This window comes from Cyprinus carpio, chromosome A6 (assembly GCF_018340385.1).
Source record: "Cyprinus carpio isolate SPL01 chromosome A6, ASM1834038v1, whole genome shotgun sequence".
NCBI lineage: Eukaryota > Metazoa > Chordata > Actinopteri > Cypriniformes > Cyprinidae > Cyprinus > Cyprinus carpio.
Window position 1 is genome coordinate 30649073 of NC_056577.1, and position 20410 is coordinate 30669482.

At 33.8% G+C, this 20410-nt stretch overlaps 3 protein-coding genes across 4 annotated transcripts; 2 read left to right on the forward strand and 1 right to left on the reverse strand.

Annotated features, from left to right (window-relative positions):
- Positions 1-1086: 1086 nt before the first annotated feature.
- On the reverse strand, positions 1087-5418 carry LOC109057401 (tumor suppressor candidate 2-like). Its single transcript, XM_042758978.1, has 4 exons — positions 5291-5418; positions 4216-4433; positions 3610-3730; positions 1087-1731 (listed from the first exon to the last, which is right to left on the reverse strand). The coding sequence occupies exons 2-4, from the start codon at positions 4362-4364 to the stop codon at positions 1666-1668; spliced, it is 336 nt and encodes a 111-aa protein (XP_042614912.1). The 5' UTR covers positions 4365-4433; positions 5291-5418; the 3' UTR covers positions 1087-1665.
- A 1069-nt stretch (positions 5419-6487) lies between these two features.
- Positions 6488-10022, forward strand: LOC109057402 (high mobility group protein HMG-I/HMG-Y-like). Of its 2 annotated transcripts, none has more exons than XM_019074644.2 (5): positions 6488-6847; positions 7337-7435; positions 7670-7747; positions 8270-8317; positions 9087-10022. In XM_019074644.2, the coding sequence occupies exons 2-5, from the start codon at positions 7346-7348 to the stop codon at positions 9147-9149; spliced, it is 279 nt and encodes a 92-aa protein (XP_018930189.1). In that variant the 5' UTR covers positions 6488-6847; positions 7337-7345; the 3' UTR covers positions 9150-10022. The 2 variants fall into 2 exon arrangements, with proteins under 2 accessions (XP_018930189.1, XP_018930188.1); XM_019074643.2 differs by having other exon boundaries at positions 6496-6857.
- Positions 10023-12316: 2294 nt separating this feature from the next.
- Positions 12317-19928, forward strand: LOC109057403 (diphosphoinositol polyphosphate phosphohydrolase 1-like). Its single transcript, XM_019074645.2, has 5 exons — positions 12317-12623; positions 13919-14029; positions 15779-15823; positions 15908-15992; positions 16710-19928. Exons 1-5 carry the CDS (start codon positions 12525-12527, stop codon positions 16904-16906), a joined length of 537 nt encoding a protein of 178 aa, XP_018930190.1. The 5' UTR covers positions 12317-12524; the 3' UTR covers positions 16907-19928.
- The last annotated feature ends 482 nt before the right edge of the window (positions 19929-20410 follow it).

Genomic DNA, 20410 nt, shown 5'->3' on the forward strand with positions numbered 1-20410 from the left:
TTGTGCGCAGACATGCCATCCTGTCAGAGCTTCCTGTATTTCATCCACATGGGTGGGACAAACTTTCCCAGTGAAGTCATTTACATCGAGACAGATATTTGTTTCTAATGAAACATACCTTTGAGGGCCTGGCCGGCTCTGACAGTGCGTCTATCGTACGTCAGCGGAGATCAAGCCACCATACGGGAGTGAAAGCCTCCCGGCAGTGAACTTTAAAGAAAGCGAGGAAGTATTGAAAACAGCTTAACTTCTGACATTTCACCATATTCCACACCCAGATCTCAGATGACAGGCAGAACAGAGAGCCAAAATAAACTAACTATGGGAGAAGAACTGCGTTTTCAGTTCACAACAAAGAGGAAAAGTGTCCTAAAGAAGTGATTTTTTTTTTTACTAATTTATTAGACAGATATTACAAAAATCTGTTTCTATTGTATTACAACTTAATTTTGTTGACCCAATAGTGAAATTCTGATATTTTAATTCAAGGACAAAAACTTGTATAGATTCTATACTATTAAATTAATTAATAATGAATATGAATAAATAATTATTATGAATGTTCATAATTTATATTCATAATTTGGTTTTAAATAAATTAAAATCTAAATGCTAAAAACCTGTGAATTGTCAGGGTAGCAACTACAACCACAAAAAAAAAAAAAAAAAAAAAAAAAATTTCATTACTTGAAAATAAAATAATAAAATAATAAAAAAAAACTTATTTCAGCTTTGACATTCCTCATTTTGTTTAGTGCAAGTTAGTTTACTGTATTAAAAACACTAATAAAAATGACAAAAACACAAAAAAGTACTAAAACTTAAAGTGAAAACTTTATACAAATAAAATCTAATTAAAAATATGATCAAAAACTGTAATAATAAAATACCACTGGTCAAAACATTATAATGTACTGTTTGAAAAATAGATATTTATTTTGAAATTTGCTAAAGATTGTATTTAACAGTGTTAAATATCCACAATTAAATATCCAATATCAGCTTATACAGACATATTAAATTATTCTAATATTGACTAATAACCGATATGGCGCCGACAAATTGTAAATAATTTAATAAACATCCTCAGTTTCCAATTTCCTTTTTAGTCTTTTCTCACTTAATATTTTGTTTCACTTTATGGACTGTGACTGTAATTTCATGTTATTATAAACATTTACATCGAGCTACATAATTACTACAATGTAATCTACTAAACCCTTTTATTCAAGTATATCAACTCATAATTTACTGTACAATAAATGAGAAAAAAGTGCAGATGTGGGTTGCAACCCAAAAAACAGAGTCAGACTTTGATACAACAGAATATTATAATATACAATATGACATTAAACACACACACACTGCAGTTGATCGACATCAACAAACACGAGTGATTTATGTACAATCCCTGCATTGCTTTAAGCTCCATGCTTACACGCTCTCACTGCACATGCATTCCTTACTGTACATCACAGAAGATAAGACATCGTATGTCTACTGTCTATACGCAAATCAGAAAATATGAGTCATGTTTTTGGTCGAAGCCATGTGAAGGGCAGAACACCCTCGCTGTCGTAACAGAGAGCCACAGCATCCTTTCAGAAGAACACTAAAGGTGGAAGGAAGTCTTGAGGGATTGTGACACCTCCCCACTTCCCGTTCTTATATTTCACACAGGATGACAGGGAAGTCGACGTGGATTCGAGGGTGATCCAACTTAATGATTCCCTGTAGAAATTAAATGTTATATAAAAAACAGAGCTATAAAACTAAATTATATGATTTAAGGTAAGTGAAATGTTTACTTGAGACACCATGAACAAACAAACAAAAAAGATGTGTTGAGACAGGAGACCAGGATCAAATATCAAACAAGCAAACAAATAAATAAAAAATAGAAAAATAAATAAATAAATGTTTAACCATAAATGAATGGATGAATGAATGAAGGTAAATAAAATGTTTAGGAGAGACAATGAGTGAATGAATATTAAATAAAGAAATAAATGTTTAAATAAGAAAATAAATAAATAAATAATACAATAAATAAAAAAGAATAATTATAAACAGGCTCGTAGTCAATAGTTTTTTAGACTACTTTTTTTTTTTTTTTTTTTTAAATGTGGTGTCTTTCTATTATGGAAAAACTGACCAAAATATTTCATAATAAATTATAAGTTTCATATGCAACTGACAAATATAAAGTAGAAAATCATAGGTTTTCCAGGCTGTAATGTAAATTAAAAAAATTACAAGCCATTGAATAAATCAAATCTAACGTCTTGTTTAAGATTAATTTTCGAGTTTATTCATCATAATTTGTCACATGATGTCTTGAGCTGATCCTGTTGGTTTGTACAAAATCTTTCTATGTAACTGACCGGGGCCAGGTTTCCAGATAATGATTGATCTTAGCGCTTAAGAACGTTTTCTACGAGTAATTTTACGAACGTTTGTTATTGTTTCACGTTTGTTTGTTTAAATGAAATGCACTTAGTATAGTGTAGCGTTGCTTTGATTTATGTTTTGGTTTGGATTTGCTTTTGTTTTGTGATGTGATGTAATGTTATAGAATGGCTCGTAATTGTAGGATACACGCTCGTTTAATGAAATGCAAACCTAATGCTTCGTTCCAGACAGCTCGAATATAATATAATATAATATAATATAATATAATATAATATAATATAATATAATATAATATAATATATAATATAATATAATATAATATAATATAAGTATATTTGTAGAGACTTTATTTCCAGGCCCAAGATGGCTACACATCAGTAAGTCATTGACAGTTTATTTATTATTTATTTATTTTTTAAGTTTATCCCTATTTTTCCCAGTCTTTGAAGCATGTTTCCTACATTATTATTTTTGTTCAGTCATTTAATTTAGTGTGTATTTGTATTTTTTTTTCTGCCCTTTTTAATTATTTCATTTGGGATATTCTAAAACGCTTACCGTGAAAAACGCTTAATGTGGTTTAATGAAGGATATTAACAGACCAAACTCACTAAACATCATACTAATAAAGTATACTATCTACAAAAAATCAGATGAGCCCAGAATATGAATGCAATGCATTTAATAACACGTTAAGCCTTTTCCTTCCATAGAAAACCATCATAAGACTTAACTTGTTATTAAACGAGTTGCATTCATATTCAGGGCTCATCTAATTTTTTGTAGATATTATACTTTATTAGTATAATGTTTAGTGAGTTTGGTCTGTTAATATCACTGTCTTAGTACATTAAGCCACGTTAAGCGTTTTTCACGTTAATCGTTTTTATATTTATGTTTAGTTTATAAATTCAAATTTAACTATAATCACATGAATAAAGCACTTGAATAAAGTGAAAGGTGTAGTCTGCCGATTGTCCTGCAGGTGACCGCATAAATCTGTCTTCTTACGATGCACTTAAGGCTTTATGATTACTCCAGAGCACTCATAAATCTACGATGATTTTCAAGTACTACTTAAGTTACGATGCTTTTGGGAAACAGACCGTAATATTAAGATCATTCGTACGATCGTTTTACGAACGTCTTAGGCCTACGAAGCTTTTGGGAAACTCAGCCCGGATCAGTATCTCTCACCTGAGGTATAAGGTTTTTCTGGATTTTCTTCAGTTTAGCTTTCTTTCTGCCGTTCTTGGTCACCACCGTCTCCTCATAAAATTCATGAGCCAGATCTCCATCTTCATCGAAATACAAGGAACTGCAACAACAAACAGCAGCTGGATGAATATCACAAAAACACATGCACGTCTCATTTAACCCCCAAAAAAACAAAAAAATTGTTAAAAATTTAAAATGTGCACAAAATGTGAAGTCTTTATTTATTATTTAATTGAATTAATTAATTATTAAATGAAATATTGGTTCTGGCATAATTAAAATTGAGCGCACTTTCCTGCAAACTACTGAAAAATGTTTTATTGTTTTTGTTAATACCATTGTTCTTACTGGTGATGAATGGTGACAATTAGATTTGAGTTACATTATTAATAATTAAGCAAAGAATGTGTCTTTCTATAAACAAAATATAGCTTCTTATTACTTCTTCATGGTTTTGAGGTGAAAAGTGAGAATGACTTCACATTGCCAAAACCACCAAGAGCTGACTGAACTATATAGCTTTCAGATCTGGCAGGCGATTGATCTGGATGATCACAGTTTTTTATTTTTATTTTTAATGTTTACCTTCTCCTTGTAAAGACAAATGGTGTTGTGTTCTTGGAGCCTCGTAGACGTGCTAAACACTGTTCGCTGACCTCACCAGGAGCTTCTCCTCCAGCTCCCGAGCCGCTAAAAGGCCAGACTCCTTTGGTTTTGGATCCGCTGCCTCCCATTTTTAATGATAATTACAATGATGCATTACTGTAGAGGCGGAGCGGGCAGCAGATCACATCGGTTCAGTCCTGAAAAACAGAGAGCATGTTACAGACCTCTGCCTTAAAGGCAACACATGGTAATGCATCTGGATATGTGTGGCTTGCGGTGTGGCTTCAAAGCACTGCTGTGGCTGAACTAGCTCTCTGAACTCTGAGTAAGAAACTGTGGTCAGGTCTTTTTTAGTCTGTAATACCTGGAGGCAAGGTCCAAAATAAACTCTCTCCAACACTAGATGAGAGTAAAAACTGGCTTTGGTGGATGGTAACTTCTATAGGAAGTGCAACATACCACCTGACATCTGTAGTTTACTTTTGGGGGCTAAAATAAATAAATAAACAAATCAATAATAATTATAAACAACGAATCTGCATAATTATGTGACAAAAATAAAGATGTGAGAATGACTGTGTATTGAACACTACACCAATGTTAAGAAGGCAAAGCTATTTATCTCTCTGAATATTAATTAGCCATTTATCAAGTATTTAACACAATCATACATACACATATTTTACAAAGTATTTGACCATTTTAGTAAAAGCACCAGCATTCTCACACAGCTCCGCTGGTTAAACCGGTAATCCCAGTGAGTTAGCAGGCTAGCTGATTAGCCAACCGTATTCTCACAACTAACCACTATTTTACAAGTCTTTGAAATCCTATACATTTGCAGTACGAGTGCACGTATTATTTCTCAAAATCTTACTGACTCGCACTAATGTGGCTGAATGTTATTGAGTTGTTTGCAGTGTAAACAAGACATAAGCCATTCACAGCCATTCAACACTCAACAAAACACGATCATCACGCGTTTCAGTTCAGTTCGGTTCGGTTTCATTCCGGAATACATTCAAATAAAAGATCATGTGAAACGCATACATACAGATCATGTTAATTTCATTGTTTTGGTTCTTCTAGTCTGCTGTCTTGTCTTCAAGCACAATGACGTAGTTTCACAACGTCACATTTACGCGCCCAGTCACTGAAACGAACCGAAACCTATGCTGTGTCTGAAATAGAGCCCTTGGTTCAGTTTCTTTCTTTCTTTCTTTCTTTCTTTCTTTCTTTCTTTCTTTCTTTCTTTCTTTCTTTCTTTCTTTCTTTCTTTCTTTTTTTAATGCAATAATATAACAATTATATATTATATTATATTATATTATATAATTCTGCCCCTTTCTTTCCGGTTTGTCTTTTTTATCTATTATATTATATTATATTATATTATATGAATCATATTATTATATATTATATATTATATTATTTAAAGAAACTTGAATATGTATTTATTTCATTAATTTTGCTCTTTATTTTATTATTTATATATTATATGCTATTATATTATATAATTACATAATATTAAATTATTCAAAGAAGCTTGGCGACAATCTATGTCACTGATTTATGTATTTATTGTGAAGCTAATTGTATATATTACATTACATTACATTATATTATAAGCTTGACGACTTATTTATTTTGCGTAATTTAGGCTTTTTTATTTATTTTAAAAGTAAAAGTAATTTGTTTTATTTTATTTTCATGGAAGACGTTCTATCTATCTATCTATCTATCTATCTATCTATCTATCTATCTATCTATCTATCTATCTATCTATCTATCTATCTATCTATCTATCTATCTATCTATCTATCTATCTAACTATCTAACATTTTTTCTATCTATCTGTCTGTCTGTCTGTCTGTCTGTCTATATATGTATTTATTTTATTATTTATATATTATGAAGATTTATTTTCAAGTAAAAGTTATTGGTTATTATTCGTTTTATACTTTTATTCTTTTTGAATATACTTGGTTGGTATAAGTAGCCTAATTTGCATGGAAATTAATTGCACGTTCTATCTATCTATCTATCTATCTATCTATCTATCTATCTATCTATCTATCTATCTATCTATCTATCTATCTATCTATCTATCTATCTATCTATCTAGTGAATTTAATTATTTATTTTTATATTATTTCTTGTGTAGGCTATAGCATATTATATTTTATTTTATTATATAATTTAAAGAAGCTTGAAGATTTATTTATTTATTTTATGTTATTTTCTCTTTAAGTTGATTTTGTGCTTGGCGCCAGTTATTTGTCACAGCCATCATATGCAGCATATGGCGCGTGAGATCCGCCTCTCTTCCCATCAACCTGCGGCTCGTCCCGCTTTTCCGCTGGCCTTTTATTCCGCTGACAGGCGGCTGTTCCTGAACTCGCTTTAATCGCATCTCTTTCGCGTCTCCCGCGATACAGTCGGAAGCGACAGAGTTAATTTCGCTCTTTTCCGCGCGCAGACGTCTGTTTAGCTCGGAATTAGACCGTGGTTTATTGGTAGACGGTCGGTTGCGCTCTAATTCAATCAGCAGAGATCGTGCGGGAGGTGGGGCCACCGAACAGAACAGCGCGCATCACACCATTATTTTCCTGTAAGTGCATGTAAGTAAAGGTTTCGTTCTCTTTTAAATGGTTGCACGAGCGCTCATTTACACGTCCGCCTTAAAGTGCAGCGCGCACTATTTGGCTTCCATACAGATTTATCGTTGCATAACCTACTGAGCGCCTCGCCTGTGCATCAACACCAGTTATTTACAAAAGAATCCAGAAGGGTTACAGGCATGAATGCAGTTATTAAACTTTATGAGAGTTAATGTGCATTTTTTTTTTTAATGTCCCAGGGAACCTCAATGCTGTGTGCATAAAATGATCTTCCTTTTAAACTTAATCAATCATTGCATTCATGCATTTTTAGACTTGACTTAAGTTAATAGTCATGGACAATCAGTTTATAATCAGATAATGCATTCAATGTAACTAATAAACCTCTATTTAAGTCATATTAGTAGGTAATCAGTTCAAATTGCATCTCTTTGGATATAAAATCAGCTGTTTAATTAATTTAATTTCTATTTAAACAGCCAAGAAATATGAGCGATTCAGAGAAACAAACAGTCTCCCTTAAAGACAAGGATGGAGTGGAGAAAAGGGGACGAGGAAGACCAAGGAAACATCCAAAGGTATAAAAAAATACTGCGTTATAAGTGATCAATTATTATAGTGATCAAGTAAACCAGTTTACTTTCTGAGCAAAAAAATTATAATAATAATAATAATGCACAGGGCTCTTTATTTTTTTAATGACGCAATAACAGTATAGATGGTATTTTTATATAAATACCCTAAAACCCCAGTTTTAGTAACAATACAATGTTGTATTAAGACAGCTTCTTAATAAACATGTTTTCTTTCAGGAATCGAGTGGGTCGCCAACTGCGAAAAGATCAAGAGGACGGCCGAAAGGCAGCAAAAACAAAGGCCCATCCAAGAGAGTAAGCCTTCTTTTTTTAATTAACTCACACTATGAATAATTAGTCCCTTTGTGTGATTATGGCATAGCCGATTGCATAGATTTAAATATAGACACTATTTTTCTCACTGTTGCAGAGTTGTACAACACAGCTGTCTCCGGTTTCCAAACACACAGAGACGTATATGCATTATTAATTATGAATAGTATGCGTTGACAGCTCATCCGCCAAACAAATGCAGGTGACCCGCTGTTAGCCACTCAGCCCTGAGCAATACACTGTCAGCTCCTGCCTCAAGAGTCCTCAATGAACTCAATGAACTCAATGCCCCCTCCATCTGCTGTCACGTGCAGAAACAGGCTCCCTCTATTGGTGTACTTGCCATTCATTGCCACATTGGTCTGTTAAAATGCTTTGAAAAAAATAGAAGTGTCCTTGGATTTATCCAATAGTTTAGCATGGGAGGGACTATTGCATAAAACTAAGTGACTGATTATTTAACACTTGAATAACTGTTTGTTAATTTTGTTTTCTTTTCAATAGAAATCGTCAGCTCCTGGCAGCAAACCGAAGGGAAAGCTGAAGAAAGGGGTAAATATTAAAATAATAGTTTGTTCAAAAATAAGGTTTGTGTTGTGTGGAACACTGCTTATTTTAAAAAATTATTGCATGTTTTCTTTTTGTTTATTTATTTATTTATTTATTGTGAAGCTATTATATATTATTGTTTTTGTAGCATATATTGACTATGGCCAAAAATCTATACTTTATGCTAGTATGCAGATGTGAATGCTTGGCTAATGCATTAAAAGCACAGGGTCCTGTTTGAAAGGAATTTAACATGCATTTTTGCAGCATCACGTTTTGTGCATAAAATCCATGGAAGAAAGAAAATCATAAAGGCATGAGAGTAAATGTTCAGTAATTGTACATTGCTCGGTAAAATTATTTAAAATAAAATAAATAACTGTTTTTGAAAAAGTCTCTTCTGTTCACCAAGGCTGCATTTAGTGGATCACAAATACAGTAAAAACAGTAACATTGTGAAATATTATTACAATTCAAAACAATAGATTTATTCAAATGTAATTTATTCCTGTGATGCAAAGCTGAATTTTCAGTATTATTATTCCTTTAACATTCCTTCAAAAAGCATTCCAATTTGCCACTAGCCAGTAGTGTATTTTTTGGTGAACTGTCTCTTTAAATGTTATATATATCAATTATGTGCAAATTTAAAGGTCAAACTACCTTGCTAAACCTATTTAAAATGGCATTGTAAATGTTGAATATGGCATGCAAGAGAGAAGCTTTGCTTCCAAGCATTTCATCCCCAAATGTTTGATTTCATTCCTAATAGGAAAAGGAAAAACCTCAGGACTCATCTGAGGACGCTGAGGAAGATGACGAAGAGGAGCAGTAACAATCTAACTACCTCATACCCAACGAAACAAACCGTCTGCTCTCCAACCTGTGAAAAACATGGAATGTCATTCACGTCTTTCTACAACCACAAAAGGACAGTAATAGATGTAATATTCTGCATAATACATGAGTTTTATATCATTAGATCAAATATACTGTAGAACCCAGAATCACACTGCATACAAATGTCATGTGTTTCCTGTTACTTTTATTATATATCTATTGGACTGAGGTGCTTTTCTACTTACGCTTTGTTTGTAGTTCTGTTTAGTCATTTTTGTGTCCATATTGTAGACTAGATTTAGATCAAGCTATGTGTAACATCATGGGCTTAATAGTTCTCATAGAATGCATTCATTTTGAATTTACCTAGATTTTTGTTAGTGTATAATACTTAGCAGCCAACAGTGAATATTTGTTTCAAGGCAGGTTCTTATATTTTGTAATCAAATACAAGTTACCCAGGCCAGATGTTGAGGGAGCACATAGATTTAGTTTAAATGAATAGTTCACCCAAAAATCTAAATTTGTTGGATGTTAACTCACACTCAGGCCATCCATATGTAGATGGGTTTTTTCTTCATCAGAAGAGATTTGGAGAAATGTAGCATTACATCAGTTGCTCACCAGTGGATCCTCTGCAGTGAATGGGTGCCGTCAGAATGAGAGTACAAACAGCTGATAAAAACATCACAATAATCCACACCACTCCAGTCCATGAATTAATGTCTACAGAAAACATGTATGCTTGTAAGAAACAAACCAACCTTAAGACATTTTTTAAATGAAACTTTTTTTTTTCATATTTGCTCCAATGAAAAAGTCATCTCATCTGAATCAAGAGAGAGATATGCACAGATAAAACACTGTTTACAAGCAAAACACTCTCAAACAGTTCTAAACAGAAATGTTGGTGGATTTTAATGAGAAGGGCATTGGAGGATGGACTTTTTTCACTGGAGGAAGCATTATTAATTATATTTTTCTTTTTGGCCAAAAGTGGCGGTTTGAATTTGTAACGCCTTGATGGATTTTTTTTTTCTTTTACAAACATCCATCTTTTTACTTCACAAGATGTTAATTGTTAATTGATGGACTGGAGTGGTGTGAAGTATTGTGTTATCAGCTGTTTAGACTCTCATTCTGACGGCACCCATTCACTGCAACTATGCAATTGATGAATTACTTAATTTCTCAAAATCTGTTCCGATGAAGAAACAAACTGATCTACATCGTGGATGGCCTCAGGAAGAGTACATTTTCAGCATATTTTCATTTCTGAATGAACTGTTCCTTTAACCACAGCTTATAATGTGATGTTTTCCACTAGAATTCCCAGGAATCAGCATTGAGGATAATAGCAAAGGTTTGTATTTGGATGTATATGTCTGTGTTTGTTTGTAATTGTTTATCACTATAGAAATTTATGGAAGCATTGTTAAATTTTGAAGCCATCATTGACACCAACCTTGCGGATACAAATTGCACTTTGAAACTGATTCGCAGAAAACAGAGTCTTTGCTGGTGTCTTGTGTTAGAAGACATTCCAGCTTATTGTACTAATTCCTAATGGGGAATGAATTTGGCATAGAAATTTGTGATTCTTAAATGGATAAATATAGATGCAAGGATAAACACTTAATGGTGAAGAAAGAAATAATACATCAATTAAAATATTTCCCTAATATACGCTTTGCTAGAAGTGCTTCTCAGGTGGTTTTGCTTCAGGACGCCATCAAGTGGTTACTCAAGTTACCAAAATGTAAATGAATTAAAAAAAATCCATAAAACCGAAAAATGAAATGTATTAATAATATCAATAATAATATAACATACACAAACCACCTTCTTACAACATTTCCTTAAACAGGCATTACAGGTATCAGCTCAAGGTTCTCCACACCCAAGTGCTTTTGGAATATTTATTTCAAAATGATTTATTTTATTCAGCTGTGTACATGACAAATCACAACAGTGACAATAAGCTATGGTTCTCAAAGATTCAGATTTGTTATTTTCAGGGTCCCTAAAAAATAAAATTATACACCACCTTGAAATCTTGAGTAATAAAATGCATATATTGAGCAAAAGTGTAATCTAAATTATAGCTCCTTCAAACAATATTGACTGTATTTTATGCATTCAAGTCCTCATAACTTCTGAAATATTCACCTCAGGTATTACGGTGTCATGAACAGACAGCAAAAGCCCAAGATAATGTCAATCCCTTCAACAGTATATCATTTATTCTGCAGCGATTGTCTGTGTAGCAGTAAATAGCCTACATAGGCATATAGTGTGTGACATTTTATTAATACAATATTAGAGTTATAAAATGTGTATTAGATTTATAGAATTTACTTGTATGTAGAGTGTGTTGATCTTAATAAAAATACTTTTTCAAATTGTTTGTGCATTTACATATTTTACAATACTAATTATTACTATTATATTTTAATATTTTATTTTATTAATATATTAAATGTTATAGGTTGCCATAATAATTTAAAGAAATGTTACTAATTAAATTAAAAAAGTGTAAAAAAAAAATTAAATACTAAATAACCTGCAAAGGTAAAAAATATATTTTAAAGAATTTAAACAATTAAAAATATTATAAACATATAAATCCTTATAAGGAGATTTTTATGTTTACTCTTTAAAAATGTTTATGAAGTTTTATTTCAACTTCAATTTAATTACTAAATAAAGTGAGGTAATGATATATTTATATTATAATTTTCAGTATTGTTAGTGTTGTTTTATTTGAATATTAATTGGTTAAAGGGATTTTTTAAATAATTTTAATTGTATGTTACATATTAGTATTTACATAGTATTACTTCACAAACTCCAAGACAAATTACAGTACGGTATATTTGAATTAAATATTTATTTGATTAATAATATTATGACAATTAGTGTTAGTATAACTGTTTCACAATAATAACTTAATAAAAATTAATATTGTATATTCTGTAGAAAACTGTATTTTTTTATTCAATACTGATTAGATTTATTTAATAATAAAAAATAGTATAGCAGTTAATAAAACAAATTCTTATTAATAATCACAATTATATTAACGTGTATACAATGAACGGATTGTTATGCGGAATTTCATGTCCGCAGGCCGTATTCTTTAAAGCCAACAGCGTGCTTTTTGTCCGTGTGCGCCGTGCAGGCTACGCACATCGCGTAGCGGTTTCGATAATGGCGTCTGACTCCGAGATGCGCTCGGCTTTGGAAAAATGAAGCGTAGAAGAGATTATTTTCAGTGATTTACGCGGCGCTTATTTCAATTCGCGGACTTTGCCTCTTTTGCCGCGCGGCAGGTTCAGGTTGCGATCTCAGTCGCGACGCCCAGCCCGAGATGATGAAGCTCAAGTCGAACCAAACGCGCACCTATGATGGAGACGGGTACAAGAAGCGGGCCGCCTGCCTGTGCTTCAGGAACGAGACCGAGCAGGAGGTGAGTCGCGCCGCGCCGCTGGGAGAACGCGCGATGCGTGCGTCTCTCAACGCGTCAGCTGCTGGATCTCAAATCCTTTGGCAGCGGCGTGCTATCAGCGGTTAGCTCGAGACTAGTTAGCGGAGTCGGCCTAGCGTTAAACGACGCGACAAGCGCTGATCAATGAAGGCGCGACTCGCTGACAGCTTGATAGATTTACTGAAAGCCGTCTGATGTGAGAATGTGTTAAATCTCAATCTGAGAAATTCCATCAAATGCAATAAAGTACTGTGGTTTATCATGGTACATCAAGGTAATACTATAATGCTTTAAAATATACGATGGTACTGAAATTCATGTGTTTCATGAATCTGGATAACCATTTGGTACTTACAAGAATACCATTACTACCATTGTACACGTGTGAAATACTTTTATTTTGTTTTTGAGCACCACTAACAAAAAGTACCATGGTGTTCTTTGGAGATAATTGGATAACATCATTTACAAAACAAAGCAGTACTGTGGTACAGTGATGGTATCAGGTAATAGGCCTACCGTAGCTCTTAGAAATATACCGTGGTAATGTTTCTTCAGTGTGGAAACACGTATGGTATGGTACGTCTTAGAAGTAAATGAGAGCACTTTATTACATCGTTTGAAAGCGTAAGTAAAATGGGGTTTTCAGTTGTAACCAAAATTATGCCAACATTTATATTATACAATTTTATTTTATAAAACATATTTGATCCTAAATGCCATTGATTTCATCCTACGTCACAAGTGAGGAATGAATGTATCACTATTCATCATAATAGCCAGAAACTGATGTGAAGATGTTTTCATGCATATGCCAACTGGAAAGCATGCAGACAAACTTTTTGTGTTTATATACTAGTAATTATAATAATTGATTGTAAAACTGAAATGTATAGATTAATAGAGTTGTATTTTAACGGCTTTAAGGATTATTACATTACCAAAATTAATTAAATTGCTTAAATGAGGGGTTTAATAATAGGGAAACTTTTTTTTTTTTTTTTCAGACGTTTTATAAATTATTCATGGTAACATTTCAAAAACAGTTCGCTTTTAAGATCGTTCTGCACAGATCTTTAACAAATAGTGACTCACAATGAGTTTTGCCGGGAGATTTTGACCGGACAAAAGAGGACGCATCACTTCTGTTGAAGAGCAGTGGCAAGTGGCGATTATTTCACAGTGGCCCATTATTAATTGTCCAGACCGATATATTGTCCTATCACTGACTTTCAGCCAGTCCACCAGATTGAAACCTAGAATATGTGTCCACACAGGTGTTACTGGTAAGCAGCAGCAGATATCCAGACAAATGGATCGTACCCGGAGGAGGAATGGAGCCCGAGGAAGAGCCCAACGTCGCTGCTGCACGAGAAGTCTGTGAAGAGGTTTGGCTTTCATCTCTAGGATTATGCATGAAATAGATTCTTTATCATAATCAGCTGTCCATTACAAAGACTGTCTACGATTGTCAAAGCTTCTTGTAGGAGATCTCATTCATTTATCATGATTTTTTTTTCAATATATTTTTTGGATGGCTAATGATTTCCAATTTAAATGCACACTGACTTTGTACACAATTAATAATAGAGAAACTTTTTTTTTTCAGACGTTAGACGTTAATTATAAATTATTCATGGTAACATTTCAAAAACAATTCGCTTTTAAGATCGTTCTGCACAGATCTTTAAAAATGAGGCCCCAGATGTTCACAAAAATTACTACTGAAATGACTGCTTTTCTAGCAAATAGTGATAAAATAGATTCAGAATCGGTACATTTTGACTCGATACATCGTGCAAACACGGAAACTCTAGGTTTTCTCTCTGCTGACACTTAACCTGTGGGGTTTCTCATGAAGAGAAGTGATAATGTTCCGTCAGCTGAGATCCGCCATACGCTCTTAGTTTCGCTGGCCATCTGACAGATGTCAGAACATGTTGCTCGATCTCCCGGCACGATCGCCTTACAGTTTTAAAGGGCATTACACTCAGATTAAGAGCTGCTCTTCACACCTCTACTGCCGGAGAGTAGCCAAAGCGGCCATCGACTATAAACGTACCATGACACAGTGTCATCAGTGTTTGACGGGATCGCATATGTGGGATTGTCCTGAAGTCTGAGAGCATATCGAAAAGTTTTTAGATTTTGAAATCTAAAGGTCATCATGTGACAATGTTAAAATATTAAGGAATATTCTGCTTTTCTATGTGACTAATCAAAAGGAAGTAAATGAGTGTGTTTGATCATGTGACTCTTGGTCAGATGTTTTTGAAGCTCATGATGCTCTTTGGAACATGATCATCAGGTCACTGAAGCAAAAGAAAGAAAACCTAGTTTTTTACACACACACACACACACATACACACACACACACACACACACACATATATTTATTTCAACACTACCATTCAAAAGTTTGAGGTCAGTAAAAAAAAATATTTGAGAGAGAGTGAAATTAAATAAATACTTTTAAATTAGCAAGGTTGTATTGGATTGATCATAAGTGACAATTATAATGTTACAAATAAAGCATGAAATTAGCATATTAGAATGATTTCTGAAGGATCATGTGACACTGAAGACTGGAGTAATGATGCTGAAAATTCAGCTTTGCATCACAGGAATAAATTACATTTTAAAACATATTACAATAGAAAACTGTTATTTTAAATTGTAGTAATATTTCACATTATTATTGGTTTATTTTATCAAATAAATGCAGCATTGATAATTAAAAAAATGAAAATCTCACAGATGCCACACTTTTAACTGGTAGTGTGTTTTAAATTGAACATTTTCACAAGTGGTCTCAGACTTTTGGACCATCACTATATAATCAGGGCTAAATTTAGACCATGTTTGTTGACAATCAGCTACTCAAGTTGAGGTCACCGCCATGTCGTGTACATGACATTTGGCCTAAACAGCGTCATGATGGATCGCTATCACTCAGGACGGGTGTAGACTGTCATGTTCCTGTTGATGTGCTGTCCTGCTTGTTTTCACCAGTAGATCAAAACAAATCCATCTTTTGTTGACCCCGAAAATAGCCGAGGGACCTGATCACATAATAATGACTGTCTCTGATCATGAAACACACAGTGTTTTAGTTTAATCTATTCATTGTTTTACAGGCTGGTGTTAAGGGCACTTTAGGAAGACTAGTAGGAATATTTGAGGTAAGAAATGGTTTTCATAAAAGCATTTAAAGTGTTATGCTGCTTGTCTTAACTATTTTAAATAACATTTTGTTTTATACACAGAATCGAGATAGGAAACACAGAACGTACGTCTACGTTCTCATCGTAACCGAAGTTCTGGAAGATTGGGAGGATTCAGTCAACATTGGTTTGTATTTTCGAATAATACACTACATTTCAAAAGTTTGGCTTTTTAATGTTTTTATTTATCATTAAAAATCTTGTAAAATCTGTAATATTGGGAAATATTATTACAATTTCAAATAACTGGCTTCTAGTTGAATATACTGTAAAATGTAATTTATTCCTGTGATGCAAAGCTAAATTTTCAGCATCATTCCTCCAGTCTTCAGTGTCACATGATCTTCAGAAATCATTCTAATATACTGATCTGCTGCTCAAGAAATATTTCTGATTATTATCAATGTTGAAAACAGTCGTGCTGCTTCATATTTTTGTAGAAACTGTGATAAATTACGTTACAGGATTCTTTGATGAATAAAATGTTCAAAAGAACAGCATTTATTTAAAATTTCTAAATTTCAAAAAAAAAAAAAAAAAAAAACTTACTAACCCAACATTTTCTAAACAATATGAAAGAATATTTCTTTACAGAGTATATACTAAATACATTTCTTACATGACCCTTCAGATAATTCACAGGCATGTAGCAATGTCAAGGCAACGTTATTATGATTTATCCCATCAAAATATGACCAAATTCTAATCAATATCAGAATATTCTTGTCAGAGCCACTCTGGGATTTACAAGTATGTAAAACCTTACGACATACAGTTGTCTTCTGTTGGCCAGTATCAACCTATTTGGCTCATAACACCTACTTATCTTTTTTTTTTTTGACAGGGAGAAAAAGGGAATGGTTCAAAATCGAAGATGCCATAGAAGTGTTGCAGTGTCACAAACCAGTACAGGCCACTTACTTCGAGGCCCTGCAGGAAGGCTGTGTGAACAGTAACGGGACGCCCCTGGTGGCCACGATAAGCGGAGACCTGTCGCCCACCTACAGCATTAATCAGAGCTCGGTCTCTGATATCAGATAACTAATGAAAAACACAGACACTCCGGAAGCTTCCACCACTCTTGCTCTTACTTTCATTATTCTGTTCTTTTGATTCCTTTTCTTTAAAACACACAAAAACAACGGTTTGCCAAGGCCTTAGAGCACCGAGAAGGTGGAGCAGACATCAAGTGTTGGCTGAATATTCGAAACGATGTTTTGTAAATGTTACACTTTAGCTATTTCCTGTTTAAACCTCTTTTCATGCGGACTGTTGCATGAACCCCCGACCCACGTCCTTTTAGCGGCCCAAGTGTGAGATTAAACGAAAGCAAGAACTACTTTTTACTGTTGTGATGTAAAAATATACACATGGAGCGTCAGCATGTGGCTTTCAGTATTTTTACACATTAGATTTCCTCTGCGTGTGTAAGTGTGAACGTGTTTTTCATTAGGTCTCTTTTGGCGGTTGTGAGAGAAAACATTTAGTCTTCTAAACGGTGGAACTGTAAGAAATGAATAGTTTGCATGAACACTGGTATTTATTTGTCTCATGAGTTTGTGTGATGCGATGAATGTTTAACTTGTACTTTGTGTTAAATTGTTGCTCTTAACTTGCCCATTTTTTAAAATTTTTTTTTTGTCTTGCCATCTTGTAAATAACTTATGGGTCCGCAAAAACATATTTAATTTATACTAATACCTGATTCGACTGGAGCGCAATTCTACAAGCGCACACTTTTTTTGAATCCAGTTCATTTTTTCCAACCCGCTGATGTTTGAAGGACTTTGAATTTAGTATTGCAAACATTACAGTGAATCTTGAGTGTAATTTGTGCCACTAGCAGCACCAAGTCATTGTAAATTAATTGTTCTGACATTATTTTTGCAATTCGGTTTGGTGCGGCTAGTGATGTAGAAACGAAACAGTTCCCCTTTAAGCAGACTGTGATATAGCGGTGGTATGGTTTGGCAGGTTGTTGTTTTCTGCAGCACTTTTTAAAATCAACATGAAAACAAAATGGACTCAACTTACTTTTTAACGTATTTTCCTGGTTTCATTAATGCCCCATATTGTGCAACTGCAATCCCATTATGGTATGAAACACTCACTTTTCAAGATGCATTCACTTCCAGATGGATAGAGGTCTTGTTTCGTTTCTTCCTCACAATACGTTACACATTTTAAAGAAGTAAAAAGGGTTGCACATACCATGTTGAATTTAATAAGTGCCACAGTAGAGAAGAGTGGACAGTTAAATCAAGAAGTAGCTTGGAAACCCTCTCTAAACTAGAAGATTCACAAGCAAAAACACAGTGAACTATTATAATGTTATCTGGCCGTTTCGAAAATGGATGCTTTTTTCTACCGTAGGTTCATATTGTTTCCATCAATAATGAGCAGTTGATCTTGGGTAAAATTTAACCACTTTTTTGTCTTATGGAGTATACTGAAATACACCGGAATAGTTCACCCAAAAATTTTAATTCTGTCATTATTTACTCAAGTTTTTTCAAACCTGTATGAGTTTATTTCTTCTGTTGAGCACGGAAGAAGAGATTTTGAAGAATGTTGGTAACCAAACAGTTGACGGTAGCCTTTGACTTTAATAATATTTTTTTTTTCCATTCTAATTTTATGTATTTTGTGAGTAAATAATTACAGAATTTTTTTTTTTAATGCAATTATCTCTTTAAGGAAGTAGAATGTGTTTCTTGTTCATTTTAGCTGTTTACATTCAATGACACCTAAAGAGCTATTTCAATGGAGATGGTTATATAGTATTTCCCTTTTTAATTTTGCACAAAACTAGCTCTATAGTCTGCACTAGGGCAGTTTTCACAACATTTCTGAGGGCACTAATTTTTTCATCTTCCCTAAGTAGATTTGGCCATTAATATTCTTCTGACATCAGTTGCTGAAGGTGTTTTCTGGCCTTCTGTTTTCTTGGACTTCAAGTCCAGCTGATGAGGTTTTTGGTTGTTTTAACCTCTCACCCTTTTTAGAAATGACCATATCTTCATCTAGAAAACATTTAAACATCGTCTCTTCTTTTGAAATGTCAAATGCGTCTTTGAAGCCGAACTGCACGCTCTGTAAAGCGCTTGGAAAGCAGCAGTTGGCGCAATACTGTGAATCTTGAGCCACTGTAGTTAGCGAGATGTTTTGGTGTCTTTTAACTGCTCTTGTACAGATCAAAACGTCAAATTCGAGTGCTTGTTGTGTTGTATAGATATGGTACACGTTAGGTTGGGTGATTTATTTCCTTGAGACTGAACCGCATCGTTTTGCTCCTCCGGGAGTTTTAAGTGCATTTATGATGCAAGATGCTTGTAAAGGACATTTTTAATTCAAGATTTCTTTTTATTGTTAGTCGAACTGCAAAGTGAGTAATGAACCCAAAATCTAAAAAGTGAATGAACATACATATTTGTGTTTACATGCCTTTGATTAATATCTATCAACACTAATGTCATTGAATTTGCAGCTGATTGCAAGTCTTTCTCTTTCACTTTCAGTGTAGCATGTAATCCCTCATCTGGACTGTTTTCTTGATTGAAATGTGTGATGGTTATCCTAATGTACCCCTCATTTTCAGTAGCACAGCAGCATATAACTTTTCGACTCGTGTAGGAAGTGGAAGAGGCTGCGCTGCGCGTCTGTAGCCCATCATTGCTGTGAATGGTCTTAAGCAATGTCCTACAAGTCAAGGATGTGAAATCTAAACTGCTGCATTTGATGTGCATCACAGACCTTGTGAAATACCCATATCCTTACTGAACATCTCACGGAAAGCACCTTACATTTTGCCCTGCTTGTGACTCGGAATGTAAACTTTTGTAACGTAAATGAGAGTTCGGCCTGGTAAACATGATGTAATTGGTTTAAATGGGATGCTGGAACTGTGACAGATCTCCCGACACTCCGAAACCAAAGCTGAGAGACTTCAGTTTCACAGCTACACCCTTCACTGGATTGTTTTGCTTTTCAATTTTGGGATTGTGAAATCAACCAGTATGAGAATGTAATATAAATGTGCCAACTAATAAACACCAGTATTTCATCTCAAGGTTTCAATGACTTTGTCCCAAAAGAGTCAAAATGTTTATTATTTTTAACATGCCAAATATTCTGATTTATGTAGCATAGTGTTTGTACTTCATGGCTTTTGAGGCAAACTATATATATATAAGCTAGTGTAACATTAAAATGTTGTCAAACTATATACATTTAAGATTTACAGGTTTCTTCAAGGATGATGGACCAAAATTGACAACACAGAAAGCAGGTAAGAATTCAAACATTTTTGGATATTTTTAAAAAGAATAGTTCATGTAAAAATGAAAATTTGCTTAAATATTGACTTCAACACATCCAAGATGTAGATGAGTTTTTTTCTTTATGGGAACAGACTTGTAGAAATATAGCATTCCGTCACTTGCTCACCAAGGGATCCTCTGGAGTGAATGGGTGCCGTCAGAATGAGAGTCCAAACAGCTGATAAAAACATCACAGTAATCCACACCACTCTGGTCCATCAGTGAA

Coding starts and splice junctions, on each gene's coding strand:
- LOC109057403 (XM_019074645.2), top strand. CDS start 12,525: ATGATGAAGCTCAAGTCGAACCAAACGCGCACCTATGATGGAGACGGG. Junction 14,030..15,778: donor CACGAGAAGTCTGTGAAGAG/GTTTGGCTTTCA, acceptor ATTGTTTTACAG/GCTGGTGTTAAGGGCACTTT. Junction 15,824..15,907: donor GACTAGTAGGAATATTTGAG/GTAAGAAATGGT, acceptor TTTTATACACAG/AATCGAGATAGGAAACACAG.
- LOC109057402 (XM_019074644.2), top strand. CDS start 7,346: ATGAGCGATTCAGAGAAACAAACAGTCTCCCTTAAAGACAAGGATGGA. Junction 7,436..7,669: donor GACCAAGGAAACATCCAAAG/GTATAAAAAAAT, acceptor GTTTTCTTTCAG/GAATCGAGTGGGTCGCCAAC. Junction 7,748..8,269: donor ACAAAGGCCCATCCAAGAGA/GTAAGCCTTCTT, acceptor TCTTTTCAATAG/AAATCGTCAGCTCCTGGCAG.
- LOC109057401 (XM_042758978.1), bottom strand. CDS start 4,364: ATGGGAGGCAGCGGATCCAAAACCAAAGGAGTCTGGCCTTTTAGCGGC. Junction 3,731..4,215: donor TTTGTCTTTACAAGGAGAAG/GTAAACATTAAA, acceptor TTGTTGTTGCAG/TTCCTTGTATTTCGATGAAG. Junction 1,732..3,609: donor AGAAAAACCTTATACCTCAG/GTGAGAGATACT, acceptor TAATTTCTACAG/GGAATCATTAAGTTGGATCA.